Consider the following 18086-nt stretch of genomic DNA (forward strand, 5'->3'; position numbering starts at 1 on the left):
GTTGGAGCTGTGTAAAAATTTTAATAAAACTTTTTAATGTGAAACATCTAAGGTGAAACATATATCCAGGATAAGTTTCGAGAATAATAAATATTTTATTGGGTTATTTTACAAAATCTGAACGTGTATCCGAACACAAGGACACGGCGCTCTTGAAGTTTTGATCTCTGGAAACAAGACAAACTAGAAAGTTTGACGTTTAGCAGTTATGTCAAAGAGTAAAGTAATATAGGAGTTATGTGTTGCGTATACAAGTGGCGTTAGGAGGCCGCTAGCCCCTTTCTGTGATTTAGTTATATTTTAAAAATTAATTTTACATTGCGTGTATAAATTACACCATCGATAAAAATAAATTTGTAAGTGTATACGTTAGTTTATGAAAATCAGAAAAAGAACTTAAAGATTTACATTAACAATATACCTACTTAGTTAAAAATTTAGATCCGGAAACCTACTTATTATTTAACATCGAACAGAAAGTGCTTGAGACCGCTGGTTTCATATTAAAATTAATTAATTAGCGAGAGTAAATTCAGTTTTTAGATATCCAAATATAGTTTTAATTGCCATTGTTACAGGTGAACGGTATCCTTACGAGTGACAATCGCGTGTTGAATTTGACATGTGGCAATAAAATAAACTTTCCTGAAGATAAATTATATTTTTAAAATGTTTAGAAGTAAAATAAGGATACACACATGTCGCATAATCCTTCTTACATCTCTGGTGTGGTTGTTGGTGGATGTAGCTATTCTCACTTTGTATTCCGACTGCTTTGGCGATGGATGCAATAAGAAAACAACAAACGAATATGGTATTAGTGTGAGTAAACCAATAAGTTTATTTGAATTTAAGATTTTAACTTGCTGTGCTTTAAAAAAATAGTAAAGCTTTCATTATAGCCCATACTCATAATTGTATGCTTTAATAGCTTTTGTCAAAAAATAAATAAAAACTGGGCCGAATTTTTCGTCATTAACGAATAATTAATATTTATTCTATCTATCTAAATGGTATTCAACAATATTCACACTTAAAATATTTATTTACACCACAAATATACTCTCAGGATATGGTAGACCTGAAGGGTAAAAAAGCTGCAATAGCAGCTGGCTTACAAAGGGATATAGCTGAAGATGACACGAACATTGAGGAGAATGAGGTGGAATCAGATGTTGGGGAGGATGGCTTGAACCTGCCTCCATACCCAACGTCAAGGCTGAAGAGATGGAAACGTGTTCCACCCATAAAACCTCAAGGGGAATCTCCTGGTGAAATGGGTATGATACATATTTGAATCTAATATTATTATTGATTAGTTTGATCTTTTTCTAAAGATTTTTGCTAGATTTGAAGATAGGTGATAAATAATTTTATACTTTGGTTATTTTCTTTTAATAGACAAGAATAGGATCTTGTTTTAATTTTTGTTTAGAGTATAAATGTTGGGGATGAATATATTATAGATATGTTTCAAAATTACATGTTAATCCAAAGAGGTACATAATTTTAATTTTTTCTACAGGTAAGGCTGTAAACATTCCAATTGAACAAGAGAAGGTGATGTTGGACAAATTTCAGGAGAATCAATTTAATTTAATGGCTAGTGACATGATCTCATTAAATAGATCATTGACTGATGTGAGGTTTGAGAAGTGAGTAATTAAGTATTTACATAATATTTGTTTCGTACATTATTTAAATATCTCTCATTTAATTTTTTAATGTGATCATTATTCTCCATTGTAATTATGTGTAATTTTTATGTAATAATTTTAATGTGTATTTACAAAAAAATAATCATGGATACACCAGAGCAAAAAAAAAAAAAGAAAATTACGAGACTTGCTAGGCCTTAAAAATTAATTGCTTCCCTGAGTATTTTTGAAATCTAATATTATAATCTGAGTAACTAGATAAAATTTTTACATAGATGCAAAGATAAGCCATACCCTACATTGCTGCCGACTACAAGTGTAGTGATAGTATTTCACAATGAAGCGTGGTCCACTCTAATAAGGACTGTATGGAGTACAATAAACAGATCGCCTCGGCCTCTGTTGAAAGAGATTATATTGGTTGATGATGCTAGTGAGAAAGGTAAGTTATGTGACGTGTGCATTTAATTGTACAGGATTTTTTATTGTTGCTGTCTACCTTAAAGTAATAGCTTGAAGTGTACTTTTAAATGTACAGGCTTTTGGATTATTATTGTTACTGTCTACTGTAACATGCTTGGTGAAAGTGAAAGGATATAGTGCATTTTCAGACTGTTAAATTAAATGTTCATTTCAAATTTAGGTATTTCATTATTTTGCATTCTTTGCACTTTTTTTATATTAACGCTTTACAGATATATTGGAATATGTAAATTGTTTTTACATGGAATTTTAATGAATCGGACTTGACATTTGTAGAGCTGAATAAATATTTGGCAATACTTTTTAAATGTGTTATTGAAAACGTTAAAGAGCCATTTGTAAGGATATACCAATTGTGAATATTTTAAAGTGAAGTTATTAATATTTTGATAATTATTAAAAGCTTATTAATTTGCATAATATTATGTCGATTATTTCTAAAAGCTTTAGTTAATATGTTGGTTCTGATACAATCTTAAAGCAAACTCATAAAATTTACTCACTAATTTTACTTACGCGATAATATGACGAATAATGTTTGGAAAATCCAAAAGTGCACGCCTCATAATCTCATCCTTTACAATAAAATTGATTATTTATAAAGAGTTTATAATGGTGAATTTTGAGTACACTATAAATATAAAAAAAAATAATAATAATAAAATAAAGAATATAAGTAGTTATATAGATATACTAAAATTATGGAGAACAGTCGATATTTTTTTTTGTTTATTTAATAACAATTAAACCACATCGAATCAGACCCTGAAAAATGAAAGGGTTCTATTCCTGAGCATACTCAAGCGTAAGAGAAAAAAAAAGACTCGATTAGTAAAGTATTTCGGTCGCTATCGTGTTAACAAGAAAATCCTCCGCACATACAGACACACGGACGTCCAAGACAGAACTTTTTTAAACTGTTTTTTAACTAGTTTAAATAACAAAAATGACATCAAAAATATCATGTATGTTAAAAATAGTGTTTTTTCTTAATATGTGTGTCTATGTATTATCTTACAAGTGCAATGTATGAGACATAAAGACATTTTAAGTTTGAAAAATCAGATGTTTTGCGCGAAGTGACAGTAGTACCCACCTCAACGCTTCGCTTATGAGGCGTGCAAAAAAAATGTCATTCAAATGTATCTATTTGAATCATATTTGATAAATTTCCGAATCAAGTTATTTAATATTTAAACATTAATAATTATTCATGCGCTCTAGATATTCAAATAATTAATGCACTTTTTATCATTCGACGAATTATTTACGAATAATGTTTATTTTAAAAATTTGTTTCCATGAGACATTTGAATTTTTTTAATTTTGAAATTCGTATTTGAAAATAATTTAAAAAAATTTTTTTTACTAATACTTAGTACATGTTTTTTTTTTCTATCTAATGACCTTACTTCGTAACCATGATATGTACATATAAAAATGTTTTTTATTTCGTCGTGTTCTCTAGAACACTTAGGTAAGAAGCTAGAGGACTACATAAAGACACTGCCCGTACCAACGCGTTTGTTCCGAACTGAAAATCGTTCGGGACTCATCCGCGCTCGGCTTTTGGGCGCGAAACACGTCAAGGGTGATGTCATCACCTTCCTGGATGCACATTGTGAATGTACTGGTGAGTTACTTTTTTTTCTTTTGAAGTGAAACTTTTGGCGCGTTGAGTGTAAAATTTCAGATCACGTCCTGACGGTATCGTCACGTCATGGAGTAAGGTGAAGATTTTGGTATCTTTGAATTTTGCCAAAGAAGTTTCACTTCGGATACGAGTGCTCGGCACACACCCTTTTTTGTTGATAGGATAGTTTAAATTGTCGTACATACTATACCTGTATATGAATTCATTACACGGGCCAGTAAAGGCAGGTACTGCTACACCTAAGGAAAACGCTCGTAGAAAACCATCCATAATTTTTTTAAGATATTCTGAAATGCATTCACAGTTTTTGGGAAAAATACTGTATAGCTATTCACATTGTAAAATGACTCCTGTCTGTTTCTCGAGACTAACATCTTACATATTGTGACCTTTGAAGCATGGAGGCGCTAAATTGAAATACCACATAGTCACCCACCGTTAAACTGACCGCAGTAAGGTTGACTTACTTACCTATAGGTGCCTTTAGTTTACCTCGCTAAAAAATAGACTGCCTAGTTTATTGTGCGAATGCAAAATGATCTATCTTAGTACCAAACAGGACTGAAATGTCATATAATTGTTTATTCCGGTTTAAAATGATACATGTAAACTATTAACGCCTACGTTGTCGCGGAAATCGAGCAATGTATAGATACTAGAATGTTATGTGCATAGGCTATAATATTTGAGTCATATTTTGGGTGTTAATCATATTTTAAAATGATTAAACTCTAAAAAAAATTGAATGTGGTAAGTGTAAAGTGTGCCAAATGTCATTCAATGGTATGAGAATGATTCAGTAAGAAACATTTTAACTTTCACTTTTTATTAAATGTAGATATGCATCATATTATGAGTATCGATTTTTTGTGTATTTTGTATTGAGTGTTTTGGTAACTTTAGAAATTTACTTCGTATAAATAAGTTCCTGCAATCTGCAAGTGTGGTTTCTATTTCCAAGAAATATATCATTAAAGTCGCTTTAGAGTTTACATATTCTCATACATCTAAACATATTATCACAACAGCATAATATGAATAGAAAGAAATCAAAAGATACCCGATCTTAATCATTACATTACCTAAAATCGACGTGTTCATAATTCGTAGCGTATATTTTTTTCTACAACTAATCAATTAAACTAGCTAGCTATTGCAAATTCTAACGCATTGTTTTGCTCTGTTCATTCCCCTATGTAAGTGGATGATCTGTCGACGCACTAATTATTCAATTACACTTTTTTACGCAGTCGATTGTTCATACATATGTATATCCTAACTTGAATTCAATGCAAATTACTACAGACTACAGTGTTATCTTGTTTCGTTACAAAGCTATATTAACAGCGTTTAATTGTTGAAAAATACCTCTAGGTGTATAAGCTTAGAAATTGGCTCGTTAGGTCAAAGTCTATTTCTAAAAAAATATAATGAGGAACGATTTTTTTTACTATAGCTGTTCCTTACAAAAGGTGAAATTTATTTTAAGCTATTGCATAGCTTCTATCTCGGGCCTTGAGCGCGGGGACCGAATCGAAAAATTCCGTAACGAAATAACCTTACGCTCCCCACTCCGACGGGTGGAGGTGTGGCTTGAAGGCATAGCATGCTTTACCGCGGCAGTCCCCGAGTGACACACGTCGCTTTTGTTTTTATCCCGGGTCAACCCACTTGAAGTCCACCTACACACATCAATACATCAGTATTAAAATGTCTCCATAGGGAACGTATAAGAAGATAGAGCCAGTCAGTGTAGGTCTCGTAATTATAAAATTGCAAAAAGTTATTTGCATTTGCGTAGGCCGTAGATTATCATTCCCGATTTATATTTTTCATTATAACGCCGAGTATTTCTGGTATTGCAATTTGCTATTTCCATATGAATATAAACATGCTCATAAATTAATCTTAAGAACTTAACTGCTTACATACGAATACAGTTTTTGCGGATGTGTTGTCTACCTATATATTTAATAGAAAAATAGTGGCACTAACTAAAGGTAGATTTTAATTACATAAAATTTATACATCTGTTATCAACTTATCGTTAAAATAATAGTTTCACACAAATTTCCTAAACGGAAGTAAATAGTTTCGAACGTAAACGGATGCACAATTTAATTCAATTCCCTCAATTGTTACAATTTAACTCGTTCGTTGTACAAATATAAAAAGAACGGTTTAATATTATATTTAAAATGTCATCTAAAGAATCGTCTCGGCGCAAGTTTATCGAGAGCCCATTAGCGTAATTAGCAAGTAGTGAGTGACGAGAGAAAGTTCGTGCTTTTGACACATAAATGAGATCGACTTCAGTGTATTATATGAATCAGTTTGATCCAAGTAATACATTCATACTACATAAGTAGTATGAATGTATTACTTGGATTATAAAGCCGAAGAGATCGCTAATCTCATGAACAACTGATAAAAGAATTAAGATATATATTACGAGGACTTAAGATATATAAATAACAATTCTGGAATGACAACGGCTATAAATAAAAAAAAATATTTTTAGTCTTATAACGGATTAGCCCACGCAAAGCCGGGGTGACTAGCTAGTCTATACTTCTATTATAAAGAGGAAAGGTTTGTATGTATGTATGGTTTTTACGCATAAACTACTGGACCGATTTTGATGAAATTTGGCACACACAATCTTTAGACCCTGAGAAAGAACATAGGCTACCTTTTATTGCGAAATATGTACCACGAGCGAAGCCGGGGCGGACCGCTAGTCTGTATTTACATTAATTCTTACAGGATTCTCATAATAACTCTATTAATCTTTCTTTAGGTAATTAATAATTATGTTTTGTTGCGAGAAGAATCCCGCTCACACACAGCACCGTATTACGATGAAAGTATAAAAGATTAATTGCTTCGTTAATGATAATTGTCCGATATTAACTCGCGGATCTTAAAATAAAATGTAAATCAAACTATTAGACGCTCTTATAGTCAATTCAGTGATTGTGTTACTCTCTGTGCGATATGCTCATAAGTACCCTTTGATTTCATTGTGGGTTTTTCTCGAGAATAATTTCATTGATTTACAATACAGTATGATTGCCTAAAGAATGTAATTAGTTGCTTCGTAAGTAACAGTGTTATTGATTTTTTTTTATCGATTAATGGACCATGTATACAATTGTTTTGCGATGTTTTTGATGTTGAGATATGGCAAAGTACGATTAAAACACAATTATACAGATCTTTTATTAGATAAACGTTGTGTTCTACTTTGATGTTAGATTAAATAATAATAAGGTTTTATTAAAATGATCATAGTACGTGAAATATTCGAATTCTTGAGTTTTGGTAGATACTGCGACACGTTTGGGTTTGACACATTACGACACAAAAAAAAATTGGCAACGTTTCATTCTATTGTACTAATTAGTTTCTTTGAAACGTGTGTAACCTATTTTTGAAGCAAGTTTCTCCAGCTTAAATGATAAACTAGCTATCCGCCCTCGGCTTCGCTCGCGTGCACTTCACAATATCGCGTGACCACCGCACATTTTCCGTCCCCTATTTCACTCACATTAAGATTTGTTTTCTTGACAAAAAGCATATATGTACATCCTTTCCCTAGGTATATTTTATATTTGTTCCAAATTTCATCAAAATTGGCTCAGAGACGCGCGAAAGCGTAACAGACAAGCCGGACAGAAATGCTTTGGTATCAATAATATTATAACAGACTAAATATTATGTAGTAGGAATTGCGTAGTGTTTCATAGTTCATAAGTAATAACGCGAATAACTATATATTCCTATAATAGCATAAATCAGGTTACGATAAGGACACCGAAAGGCAACTTTAGACTGTCCTTTATCTAGCCTAGACTGTAGTGTTGCATTATATCTCTGTCCTATTGTACATTACCATCACTACTAATATCTGTGTAGATGCGATGCTTTGATAAAGCCTAATTTTATATTGTACTAGCTTTCCACCCGGAGCTTCGCCCGCGCAGTAAAAGAAACACCCGCATAGTTCCCGTTCCCGTGGGATTTCCGGGATAAAACCTATCCTATTTCCCGGGGTAGCCTATGTCCTTTCTCGGAAAAATATCTCTATACCAAATTTCATGCAAATTGGTTCAGTAGTTATGGCGTGATTGAGTAACGGACAGACAGACAGACAGACAGAGTTACATTCGCATTTATATTATTAGTATGGATTATTATTTATTGTTAATAGGTGTCTTTTTTTGAATAATCTATACTAATATTATAAAGCTGAAGAGTTTCTTCCTGGTGAAATTTTAAAATGAGATCGATAATTTACTTCACTACAAGGTACGTTTAGCTTTTTATCAGTAGGTACTAGGTAATTTAAATAGAAATAGTATATAGATAATATAAAAGATAATAAGTGAATCATCGTGCAGATATTGTTAAGTTTGTTTAAACATAACTTTTCAGTTTTATTACCTACCAGCAAAAAAATCTTCCTTATATATGTAATTTATTTAATCAAGTGTTTATGAGATTGTCTATACAAAAGCGTTATTGCTTTATTTTTGTAAAAATTTTTGTACATGTTATCATTCATACTTGTGATGTTGCACACAAAAGCATAAATAGGTCAAAATTAAGGTAACGACTAAGAACCTCCATCGAATACGAATGCCTCTAAACAATGTAGTCACCATTCAATAGTCATAACTTAAGGGTTTTCATTGACATTAATTTATATGCTGTGGCTTTTTACATATAAACGGCGAAACATATTGTTATGAGATCTTTTATGTTTAAATAAAATAAATGAATTATTGTTTATTATCATTTTATTTTTTCTTTTAATGTTTAAACAAAGTTTGATGGATGGATATACAGTTGGTTACTCTTATACTTGAAAACCACTGATCAGATTTGATATGAGACTTGTTTGATTATGTAGCTTATGTACCAGAATTCCACATAAGCTATAGAAAGACTTGCTTTTACCCGCGAGTTCGTCCACGGCTGAAACCGCGCGGCACTACTAGCCTTATTAACGAGCCTTATTTGTCAACAGAGGGTTGGCTAGAGCCGCTGCTAGCGAGGATAGTGGAAGACAGATCAACAGTGGTCTGCCCGATTATAGATGTTATCTCCGACACAACATTCGAGTACATACAAGCGTCCGACATGACTTGGGGCGGCTTCAATTGGAAACTCAACTTCAGATGGTAAGTAGGCTTTTGACATCGGCTTTTGACGTTACATTGGTTTGGTGCGCGGTACTGGTGGTTTTAATTAAAGGTTACGTTGAGGGCCCTCGGACGATGAATGTAAAATTTGATTGCAATTTTGGTTGGAATATTTTTTGTTAGGGTAGCTTTCGAATAATGTGATGGCATAAATAATTTAAATATTGAAATATAAAAATGAACCGTAGGTACTATACTTATGTATCGGACTTCCGTTAACTAAAGAAAATTCAAAAATATATTTTTTTAATATTTAAGCATTATATTTAAGAACAAATTGCATCGTATATTTATTCATGTATTTTCCCGCACACATTAGGTGCGCTACTCAAGCGAATAATTTACCGTGTGATAAGGCTATATATTTAATCTGCATCACATATCAGAAGGTAAATATTTATACGTTATAATTTCCTTACTCATATTGCAGTGCTCTGTAGCAAAACATAAAAAATCGTCACTGATTTAACTATGCGGTGGGGAGTTCTGCAAGGATCTATATTAGGTCCTCAAAATATAAAATCGTACAATACAGATTTTTTTGACATTAATAATTTTCGGTAAAACTCAAGAAATATCTCAAATCCAGGAACTTTACAATATCAGTACTACGATTATAAGCGATATGATAGTTAATAGTCATTATTATATTGTCCAAGGTAGGAAACAGTAGGTATATGAGAAAAAATCTTAGAGAAAACTACACATGCAGAATCTATGGTCCCAAGGTTGCGGCGATCGTAACTCAAGATTGTTTTGCTTGCGTAACCCGCGTCTCCTATTGTTCACGCTTCCGACGTTTATAAGTGTACATAGTTCAATTATTTGTTCAAGTACCCCTGTTTCATTTAATTACTTATTCGGAACATTAGAATTGTACATTTCGGCTGCAAAATGTATTTATAAAAAAATAATTTTAAATCTGAATTTATGGAGATAAAAGAGTAGACAAGCTTGAATGTGACAGATATACAAAATACAATAGATGGAGAATAAATAAGTAATGCTATAAGTAACGTGATTAAATATCTTGATTCTTGTGGTCAATCGAGAATTATGAATAACGGGAAGGTAAAAAGATCTTTCCTTGCATTTTAATTACCATTTTACTTGCAAATCTGATTAAATAGACAATCGGAATTTCCAATAATGTTAAACAAGAGAAATTCTATAGCTTAATCCTATCTGAACTTATCAATTACTATTGTTCAGGTTTCCGTAATCTAATTAAAAAAACCCATACAATTCTATCGCGGTATTGTGTCTGCAATGTTAATAAATGAGTTAATTCATTTGATGTTTATCACTTTTATATTGTTAGACGTTATTCATTAATATCGAGAGTGTAATTTCGTTGTTTTCATATGAATGTTAATTGATTTTGCAAATAATTTGAAAGATTTTGTTGATTAAAAGATAATTTGCTGTTTCATTTTTTCCTCTTGTGGTTTATCAAGGTTGTAATGCTCTTCGTTTTCTTCACCTTGTACTACATTTGTTATGATAATGAATAGATGCGTACTGCGTATTATAAACTTAATAATATAGTTAAAAGCTTCTTAGTTACTATCTATTTTGTATACAATGAATCGACGAAGAGTTACTTTAGAAATTTTTTTCTCCAATTGTTATGGAAAAATATCACGTCGCTATAAAAGTAATGACCAGTAAATGTGAGTTTTAATTGCTCTAACGCATAATCATCAAATAATAGAAAATTGGTAATTATGACGTATCAGTCATGCATTACAATCACGTGTTTCATGGTCGAACGGCTCCTTTTGATAAACCACTTCGTATGTTTATGGGACACCGTGTTGTAAATTGTAATTAACGAGTTTGTATCGCTATTTTATTAGTAGGTGTAACTTGTAAGTATGCACTTCCTGTATTTATCGGTGCTTGCAGTTGTGCAGTATGGTTAAAGCGGAGAAAAGAATTTTCATATAAGGAAGGTTGCTTCAAATGCTTCTTGACGATTGACAATTTGTGGATTAATTTATTTCCTGCTCCTTTACTTAATTCCTCTTTGTACAACTTTAACTGCTGTTGTCTGGAAGAAATTGCTATGTATCCTAGGTTAAGACTCAATTTGTAATTTATTCAGAGCAATAAAGCATAAATAAATAAACATATGGATTAATTTCTTCTGCAATGTAGAAGTGAAGTACCTACTTTATTAAAATAATGATAAAAATTTAAATTTTCCTTCATTGATCAATGTTAAATTACCGTTTCAATCATTACCGTATACATTAATTAACACTTTCCCCTCGTCCATAAATCTTTTTTCTGAGCCTACGATCTCGATTCATTCATTTTCTATCCTGTAATACCAACATGCCAAGATACTTTGTGAGATTCGTCTCTTACATTTAATTTGAGTGCACTTTTGATCTTGTGTCCTTCATCGAACCATTTTAATGAAAGTAAAACGTTAAAAAATGTAGTATCAATGATAAATATGGATTCGGACCGGTTTGCGGAGGTGTTACGTAAATGTGCATGTTGGCCGTGACTCCGAAGAGTCTAGCGGAGTTGAAAGACCCGTTGTATACTAATGTTTGATACTTTTGAATAGGTACCCTTATGATGACTTTATCGATCGAACATTTGTATTTGCGAATGTATTGCCAGAATATTATGGATACATTGAAAGTAATAAATTATGATAAATTATGATTCAATATAATTATACCAAATATATATACATACATGATTATGTACTTACTTATTAGCGATTAAATATTTACAGACACCGTGGAAAATTTTGAAGTTATTATTAAAATTAATTGTACAACCAATTTCATTGATATTTTTAGAATAATTAATTCTTATCGATTGATTGATATTCGATTAAATTTCTTAGAAGTTCCCTTTTATAAATGCCTTTCGTAAATGTATGATTCGATAAGGACTTTCAATAATTGATGGAGTACTAAACTGTATGTAATTTATTACTTACATTTGATTACATGTGGCTTTCGTCAATTTGATTATCGGAAAATTAAAAAAGAAATCCTTGTTTATAACGTGTCGATAATGTTGATAGCTGATAAGTTATATATTATTTTGATGTCATGATTACGAGAATTGTGTGCTTTCTTGAATAAAATCATACTTGTTTTCAGTTAGTAACAACAACCTATGGTAAATATAGGTTCTGTAGGTTTATCTAATAGTTTTTATTTAGGTCACGATATGGTGACTTCTTGACAATATTTTGTACGTTTTATCACATTTGAGTACTGGTCTATGTTCTCAATTTACGTCAGAAATAGAAAGCATGTTCGATTGCAGTTTTTGTTATTGTAGTTTGAGAACCGAAGATGAAAAACTTATTGATTTTGTTTTATCAAAAAGTGTAATATTTGAATAAGAGGTTTGTTATATATACAGTTGTATAAATCATAATCATTATTGGATTTAATGAAATTAATACAAATTCAGAATTTCATATTTTCGTTGTTGATGTGAAAGTAAAAAAAAAAACATTCTTCGAAGAAATGATGGTATCCAATTAGTTAACATTTTGCCAGTTAATTAGTGAGACCTGAGTAAAAAAATGTTTAGTTTTATGACTATGATAAGTATGACACATTGTTTTCGTAAAAACAAGATAATGATTCGCTTTACTACTTCATAAAAACCTGAAACTACAAACACAATACATACTTGAAATTTAGTTTTATAGCAATTTGAATGCTTTTATAAAATTGATTCATTTGGCCATGTCTTTAAATGAATACATACTTTTATCTTTATAATTGTTACGAGTACTTTTTGGTTTTGACCCTATGATTTATTTGTTGTTTTGGGATTTTGGTCTCTTTAGGGTATTATTAGATCTGTCGCTTTAATTTCTGCTACATAGAACAAGATATACCTAATAATAATCAATCCGTAACATACAATTTACTTCAGTCAAAATTAAAAAGATATTAAACGTCAATCTTGAATGCAGGTACCGCGTGCCGGAGCGTGAAATGGCGCGGCGTGGGGGCGATCGTACCGCACCGCTACGCACGCCGACCATGGCCGGCGGGCTGTTTGCGATAGACAAGGAGTACTTTTACAAGATCGGCTCCTACGATGAGGGCATGGACATCTGGGGCGGGGAGAATCTGGAGATGAGCTTCCGGGTATTGTATATGACTTGATTAATTTTGGAGACCGATGTGTTTTCTATAATACTGGAATTTTTTTTTGAAGGAATAGAACTCACGATGTATTTGGTCAGTAACAGTTTTTTAATAGAACAATATTTAATTTGTTTCTAGTTCGTTTTAAGTAAACTTGGTTTTGAATACTACCCATATCCACAAGGGTGGTATTTAAAACCAAGTTTGATTTACAATTTACGCCCATTTTATAATCTGTATACCATATAAGTTACCTTATCTGTGTGGTAAAGGACTCTACAGTATTATCGTGGTAACATAAACCACAGAGTGACAATCCACTATATATTTTTATGCTATGCGTTATGCTATAGCAGTAAATGACACTCTATGGGAATAAAGCTACAGCTGTACTGTATAGGTACGAGGGCAAAGTTATGACAGTACAGTATAAGTAACACACTTGGGGCAAACTTAAGACAGTATAAGTGACAATCCAAGGGGTAAAACCATACCAGTTCTGTATAAGTGACAATATTGGGACAAAAATATGACAGTACCGTTTAAATGACACTATTGGGGCAAAAAATATGGCAGTACCTTATAAGTGACATTATTGGGGCAAAAAATATGACAGTACCGTACAATCCACGTGGAAGTACACTGTATAAGTGACAATACAAGGGGTAAAACCATACCAGTACTGTATAAGTGACAATATCGGGGGTAAAGGTGTGGCAGTGCGGCGGTCGGCTCGAAATAATACCGTGCTCGCACGTCGGGCACGTGTTCCGCGACAAGTCGCCGTACTCGTTCCCCGGCGGCGTGCAGAACATCGTGCTGCACAACGCGGCGCGCGTCGCCGAGGTGTGGATGGACGAGTGGGGCGAGTTCTATTACGCCATGAACCCAGGTTCGATCCGTTCCAATGGACGCTTTGCCAAAGATTTTTTGGGGTACGGTACTATAGAAGTTTAGGTCGGTAAATTTTTGGGGGTTGGGAAGATTAGGTCGGTAATAGGAATCAAAGATGGTAGGGCAGGGTGGATTATTGCGATCGAAGGTTTTTCGGAGTTCAGGGATTATTGGTAATGATATTATAAGTAAAAAAGGTGTAGGATTTTTGGAGGATAGTAAAGATTAGGTCGGTAATAGGGATCAAAAATGGCAGGACAGGGTGAATTATTGGGATCAAAGATTTTCGGAGTTTAAAGATTCATTTGAACGAAAGAAACAAAATTAGAAATTTTCATTTGATTGTCGTTTATTGGTAATTATACTATAAGTAAAAAGGTGTAGGATTTTTGGAGAGAGTAAAGATTGGGTCGATAATAGGGATCAAAGATGGTAGGGCAGGGTGGATTATTGCGATCCATAGACACAGGCCATCTGATGTTAAGTGGTCAACCATAAACACTAGCAACACTAGAGATGGTATTCTGTCAGCCTTTTAATTTCATATACTTTATTTATTAATAATTAATTTATTAAAGCTAAAACGTATCATCATTAGTCTTTCTTTTAAATTTAAAATAATATTTATAAAAAGATAGGCACATAAATGACCTGCAAACATTTTTGCTGAAAATGTTGGATTAGTTCTTTAATCGTTTTGTGAAAGCAAAACTACGTCGCATTAAATCCTTTGAACTGAGGTCAATTGGACGCTCGACGGGATTTGCTTTAACTCTCCGAGTAAACTTTACGGAATTCAAACGCTCGTTGAGTTTCAGAAAAAGAATAAGAAAATGCTAAACTTCTGTATAATTGCTTCAGAATTATTATGCAAAAATATTATCATAAATACTGTTTATTTTCAACGTCACGATACTGATAGCACTGATTCAATTTGTCCGTTTTGAATTAATAGATTATTTCAATTACCTATCTGTGAATTAATCATAATGTTATCATAAATATAGATAATCCTTTGCTGTGATTACCGAATCGCGATTAGACGAGTCGGTTTCTATAATTCTAGCAATATTTAAAAGTGATAATCCTGAAAATTGTGATTGATCAACTCGTATTGAGGATTAGCGCGGCGCATTAAACACAAAATTATCTTTGGCAAAGCGTCGAACGGCATATAAAAGTATTGTTGTGGCTTGGGATAATTAACAATGTAACATTAATTTGTGTTCGTTTATTAACATCGGATTAAGCTTTAATAACATTTGATTATCATTGCAACTGCATTTCATACTCGCTTTTTTAATTACATGTATTTCTCTCTCGTCTGTATTCCGTTATTTGGCATGCTTGTTTTGCTTTTTACTATTTCCGTATTCAAACATTTCCTCAGTTCTACGTACTTATTCATTTTTAGATATTTTATTTCTGTAGCGTTCTTGTTATGTACTGTATGCTGTGTCCTTTTGTTCCTTATTTGGGTTATGTTTTATTTGCTTCTTCTTAATGCAGAAGCAATGAGGTTCTGAAATTTGTTCAGTGAAATTTTTATGATATGAAATCCACAGCAATCCTTTGCGGAGAGCATTTGCCGTATTTAAATAGCTATTGGGTCATTAGAAGTACATTATTTTTGATGTATAGTCATGTATTGATGCAGACTCATTAAAATAGTTACCGATAATAGAAAGTTGATATGCTAATGTGAATCATTGATGCTTTTAAATCTTTCGAACATGTACAATGTACATAATTGGTTACCTATGTTTTCAAAGTAAAAAAATAAATAACAGTAATTTTCCATTCGAACAATTGAATTTGTGTTGACTCTATAGTTATAAGACGCAATTGTTTAAATAAAACAACAAAGCAGTGTAAATATAATTTTCATATTACCAATTAAATTATTCTGCCAGTTGAGCTAACAACGTTTTAAAAATTCTGTTAAGGTGGGTCCACACTCCACATCAAGTAAACAAAATCGTATCAGTCGTATTGTATCGAGCATTTAAACAATGCCGTATCTTACGATTTTTATTACATTACATTATACAATATAATATGTATTATTTTTATTATTTACGACATACGAAATGTATCATGATGGCGATCGTTTTGTGTCCACACTAAAAAACTTGACGCGTCGATGCTACACGACGGAGATGTGATACGCAAAAATTATCTAGTGTAGACCCACCTTTACAAGATTTTGAATTGGCCTGTATCGTTAATTAATGATGGCCTTAACCTATAGCTTTTATAAATATTAAAACGCGATGCTCTCCGTATCATGGCTTAATAGAATAAGTTTATTTATATAATGTAAAGGTTTCATATATATCATTATGTACTAACTACAATTATATCTGACGTGATATGATTATTTATTTATCATAAAAATAATGGAATTTTGGTAATTCTAACTGTCTCTTTTATAGTACCGCAATTATATTCATTCGTTGATTTATTTCTTAATAAAACACATCGGAATCAACAAGCGTGTAAATGGTCATATCAATAATTTATTATATTATAATGTAACGTGTGTTTGCTAATGAATAATAGATTTTTATCATACAGTGCTCATTATGTATTAACCTAAATTATGTATTTATTTTTTATAATAAGCTCCTTAAAATAATTGTTGAAGGAGTTTATGATATGGTTACAATTTTCACGAGTGTAAGACTTTTAAAGGATGTTTACTCTAAAAGGTTGATTATATATTAAGATAATATGCTACGGAGTATTTTAAAAGTTTTATAAGGCTCACTTCTTAATAAATATTTTGCAAAAAATGCTATTTTCGATCCTCAATCAATAATTTAATTTTGTGTCCATTCTATAAATTAGCACATAATCTTAATAAGAATTTATTAAGATTTAACTCTCGCAAACCTCATTGTCCCACGTATGCATTTGTTTCGTGCTGTTTGTTATTGTATGCGTATTGTAGCATTATGTGAGCCGTGAAAATTGTTTATATAACATGTAGACCGACTGCGGTATACGGAACGAGAATAACTAACACTAACATTATCGGAACTATACAAACATTTGGCGGTTTATCATACCTGCCCCCCTAGCCAAGTGGCTTTCTGTTAGAAATTGACGTAAGATTTCTGTGAGATTGACGTAAGCTGTAGATACCACGTATCTACAGCTTACGTCAATCTCATACATTCGTAGTCTATTCTATTGAACGCTACGCTGTATCTACAGCTTACGTCAATCTCATACATTCGTAGTCTATTCTATTGAACGCTACGCTGTATCTACAGCTTACGTCAATCTCATACATTCGTAGTCTATTCTATTGAACGCTACGCTAACAGAAAGCCACTTGGCTAGGGGGGCTGATTAAAAAACAATTACACCTTGTGTATTTACTATTTGTATAATCGCGTTCGACGAATCTCTATCTATGGTCGTTAGAAATTAATTAGGCCAACTACAAAGTAATGACGTGCCGATAAAATATTCCGTATCACTAATTAACCACTAATGTTTGGAATTGATAGTTTTATAAGGAAAATGGGAATTTCAGAATTGTAGGAATTGTTATTTTTTTTTAATTAGTCATAATATCTTAATATATATAAATCTCGTGTCACAATGTTTGTCCTCAATGGACTCCTAAACCACTTAACCGATTATAATAAAATTCGCACACCATGTGCAGTTTGATCCAACTTGAGAGATAGGATAGTTTCAATCTCAAATCGTTTTAGAGAAAGCGGGCGAAGCCGCGGGCGGTAAGCTAGTACATATATATAATGTTGTTAAAGAATGGAATATTCGTTATATTTTTGGTAGCGTGTATTTTGCCCTTTTGTTGAACGCGATTTTGGAAAGTATCTTAGGAATGTTAAAGTTCAGGGAAACTTCGGCAGTTAGGTGAAAATATTTTAATTGAATTATCAGTTAAACCGCAGTTCTACAATATTTGATGAAGGCGTAAGTTTAAAGGTAATTCACAATTGACATTTTAGAAGATATAAATAAAATAAATGAAATGTATTCAGAGATGAATCACTTAGATATTACAAAG

The 18086-nt window shown here is 32.2% G+C and overlaps 1 protein-coding gene across 2 annotated transcripts in view; it reads left to right on the forward strand.

Annotated features, from left to right (window-relative positions):
- The first annotated feature begins 235 nt into the window (after positions 1 to 235).
- Positions 236 to 18086, forward strand: part of LOC123697814 (polypeptide N-acetylgalactosaminyltransferase 5) — a 31175-nt gene continuing 13324 nt past the window's right edge. The window contains exons 1-9 of one of the 2 annotated variants that reach the window (XM_045644365.1): positions 236 to 356; positions 579 to 822; positions 1070 to 1280; positions 1526 to 1655; positions 1934 to 2100; positions 3610 to 3774; positions 8828 to 8981; positions 12967 to 13144; positions 13856 to 14036. In XM_045644365.1, coding sequence (XP_045500321.1) covers positions 670 to 822; positions 1070 to 1280; positions 1526 to 1655; positions 1934 to 2100; positions 3610 to 3774; positions 8828 to 8981; positions 12967 to 13144; positions 13856 to 14036 — 1339 coding nt within the window. In that variant the 5' untranslated portion in view covers positions 236 to 356; positions 579 to 669. The remainder of the gene's footprint in view (positions 357 to 578; positions 823 to 1069; positions 1281 to 1525; positions 1656 to 1933; positions 2101 to 3609; positions 3775 to 8827; positions 8982 to 12966; positions 13145 to 13855; positions 14037 to 18086) is intronic. The other variant, XM_045644366.1, reaches the window with a different exon arrangement.

This window comes from Colias croceus, chromosome 15, assembly GCF_905220415.1.
Source record: "Colias croceus chromosome 15, ilColCroc2.1".
NCBI lineage: Eukaryota > Metazoa > Arthropoda > Insecta > Lepidoptera > Pieridae > Colias > Colias croceus.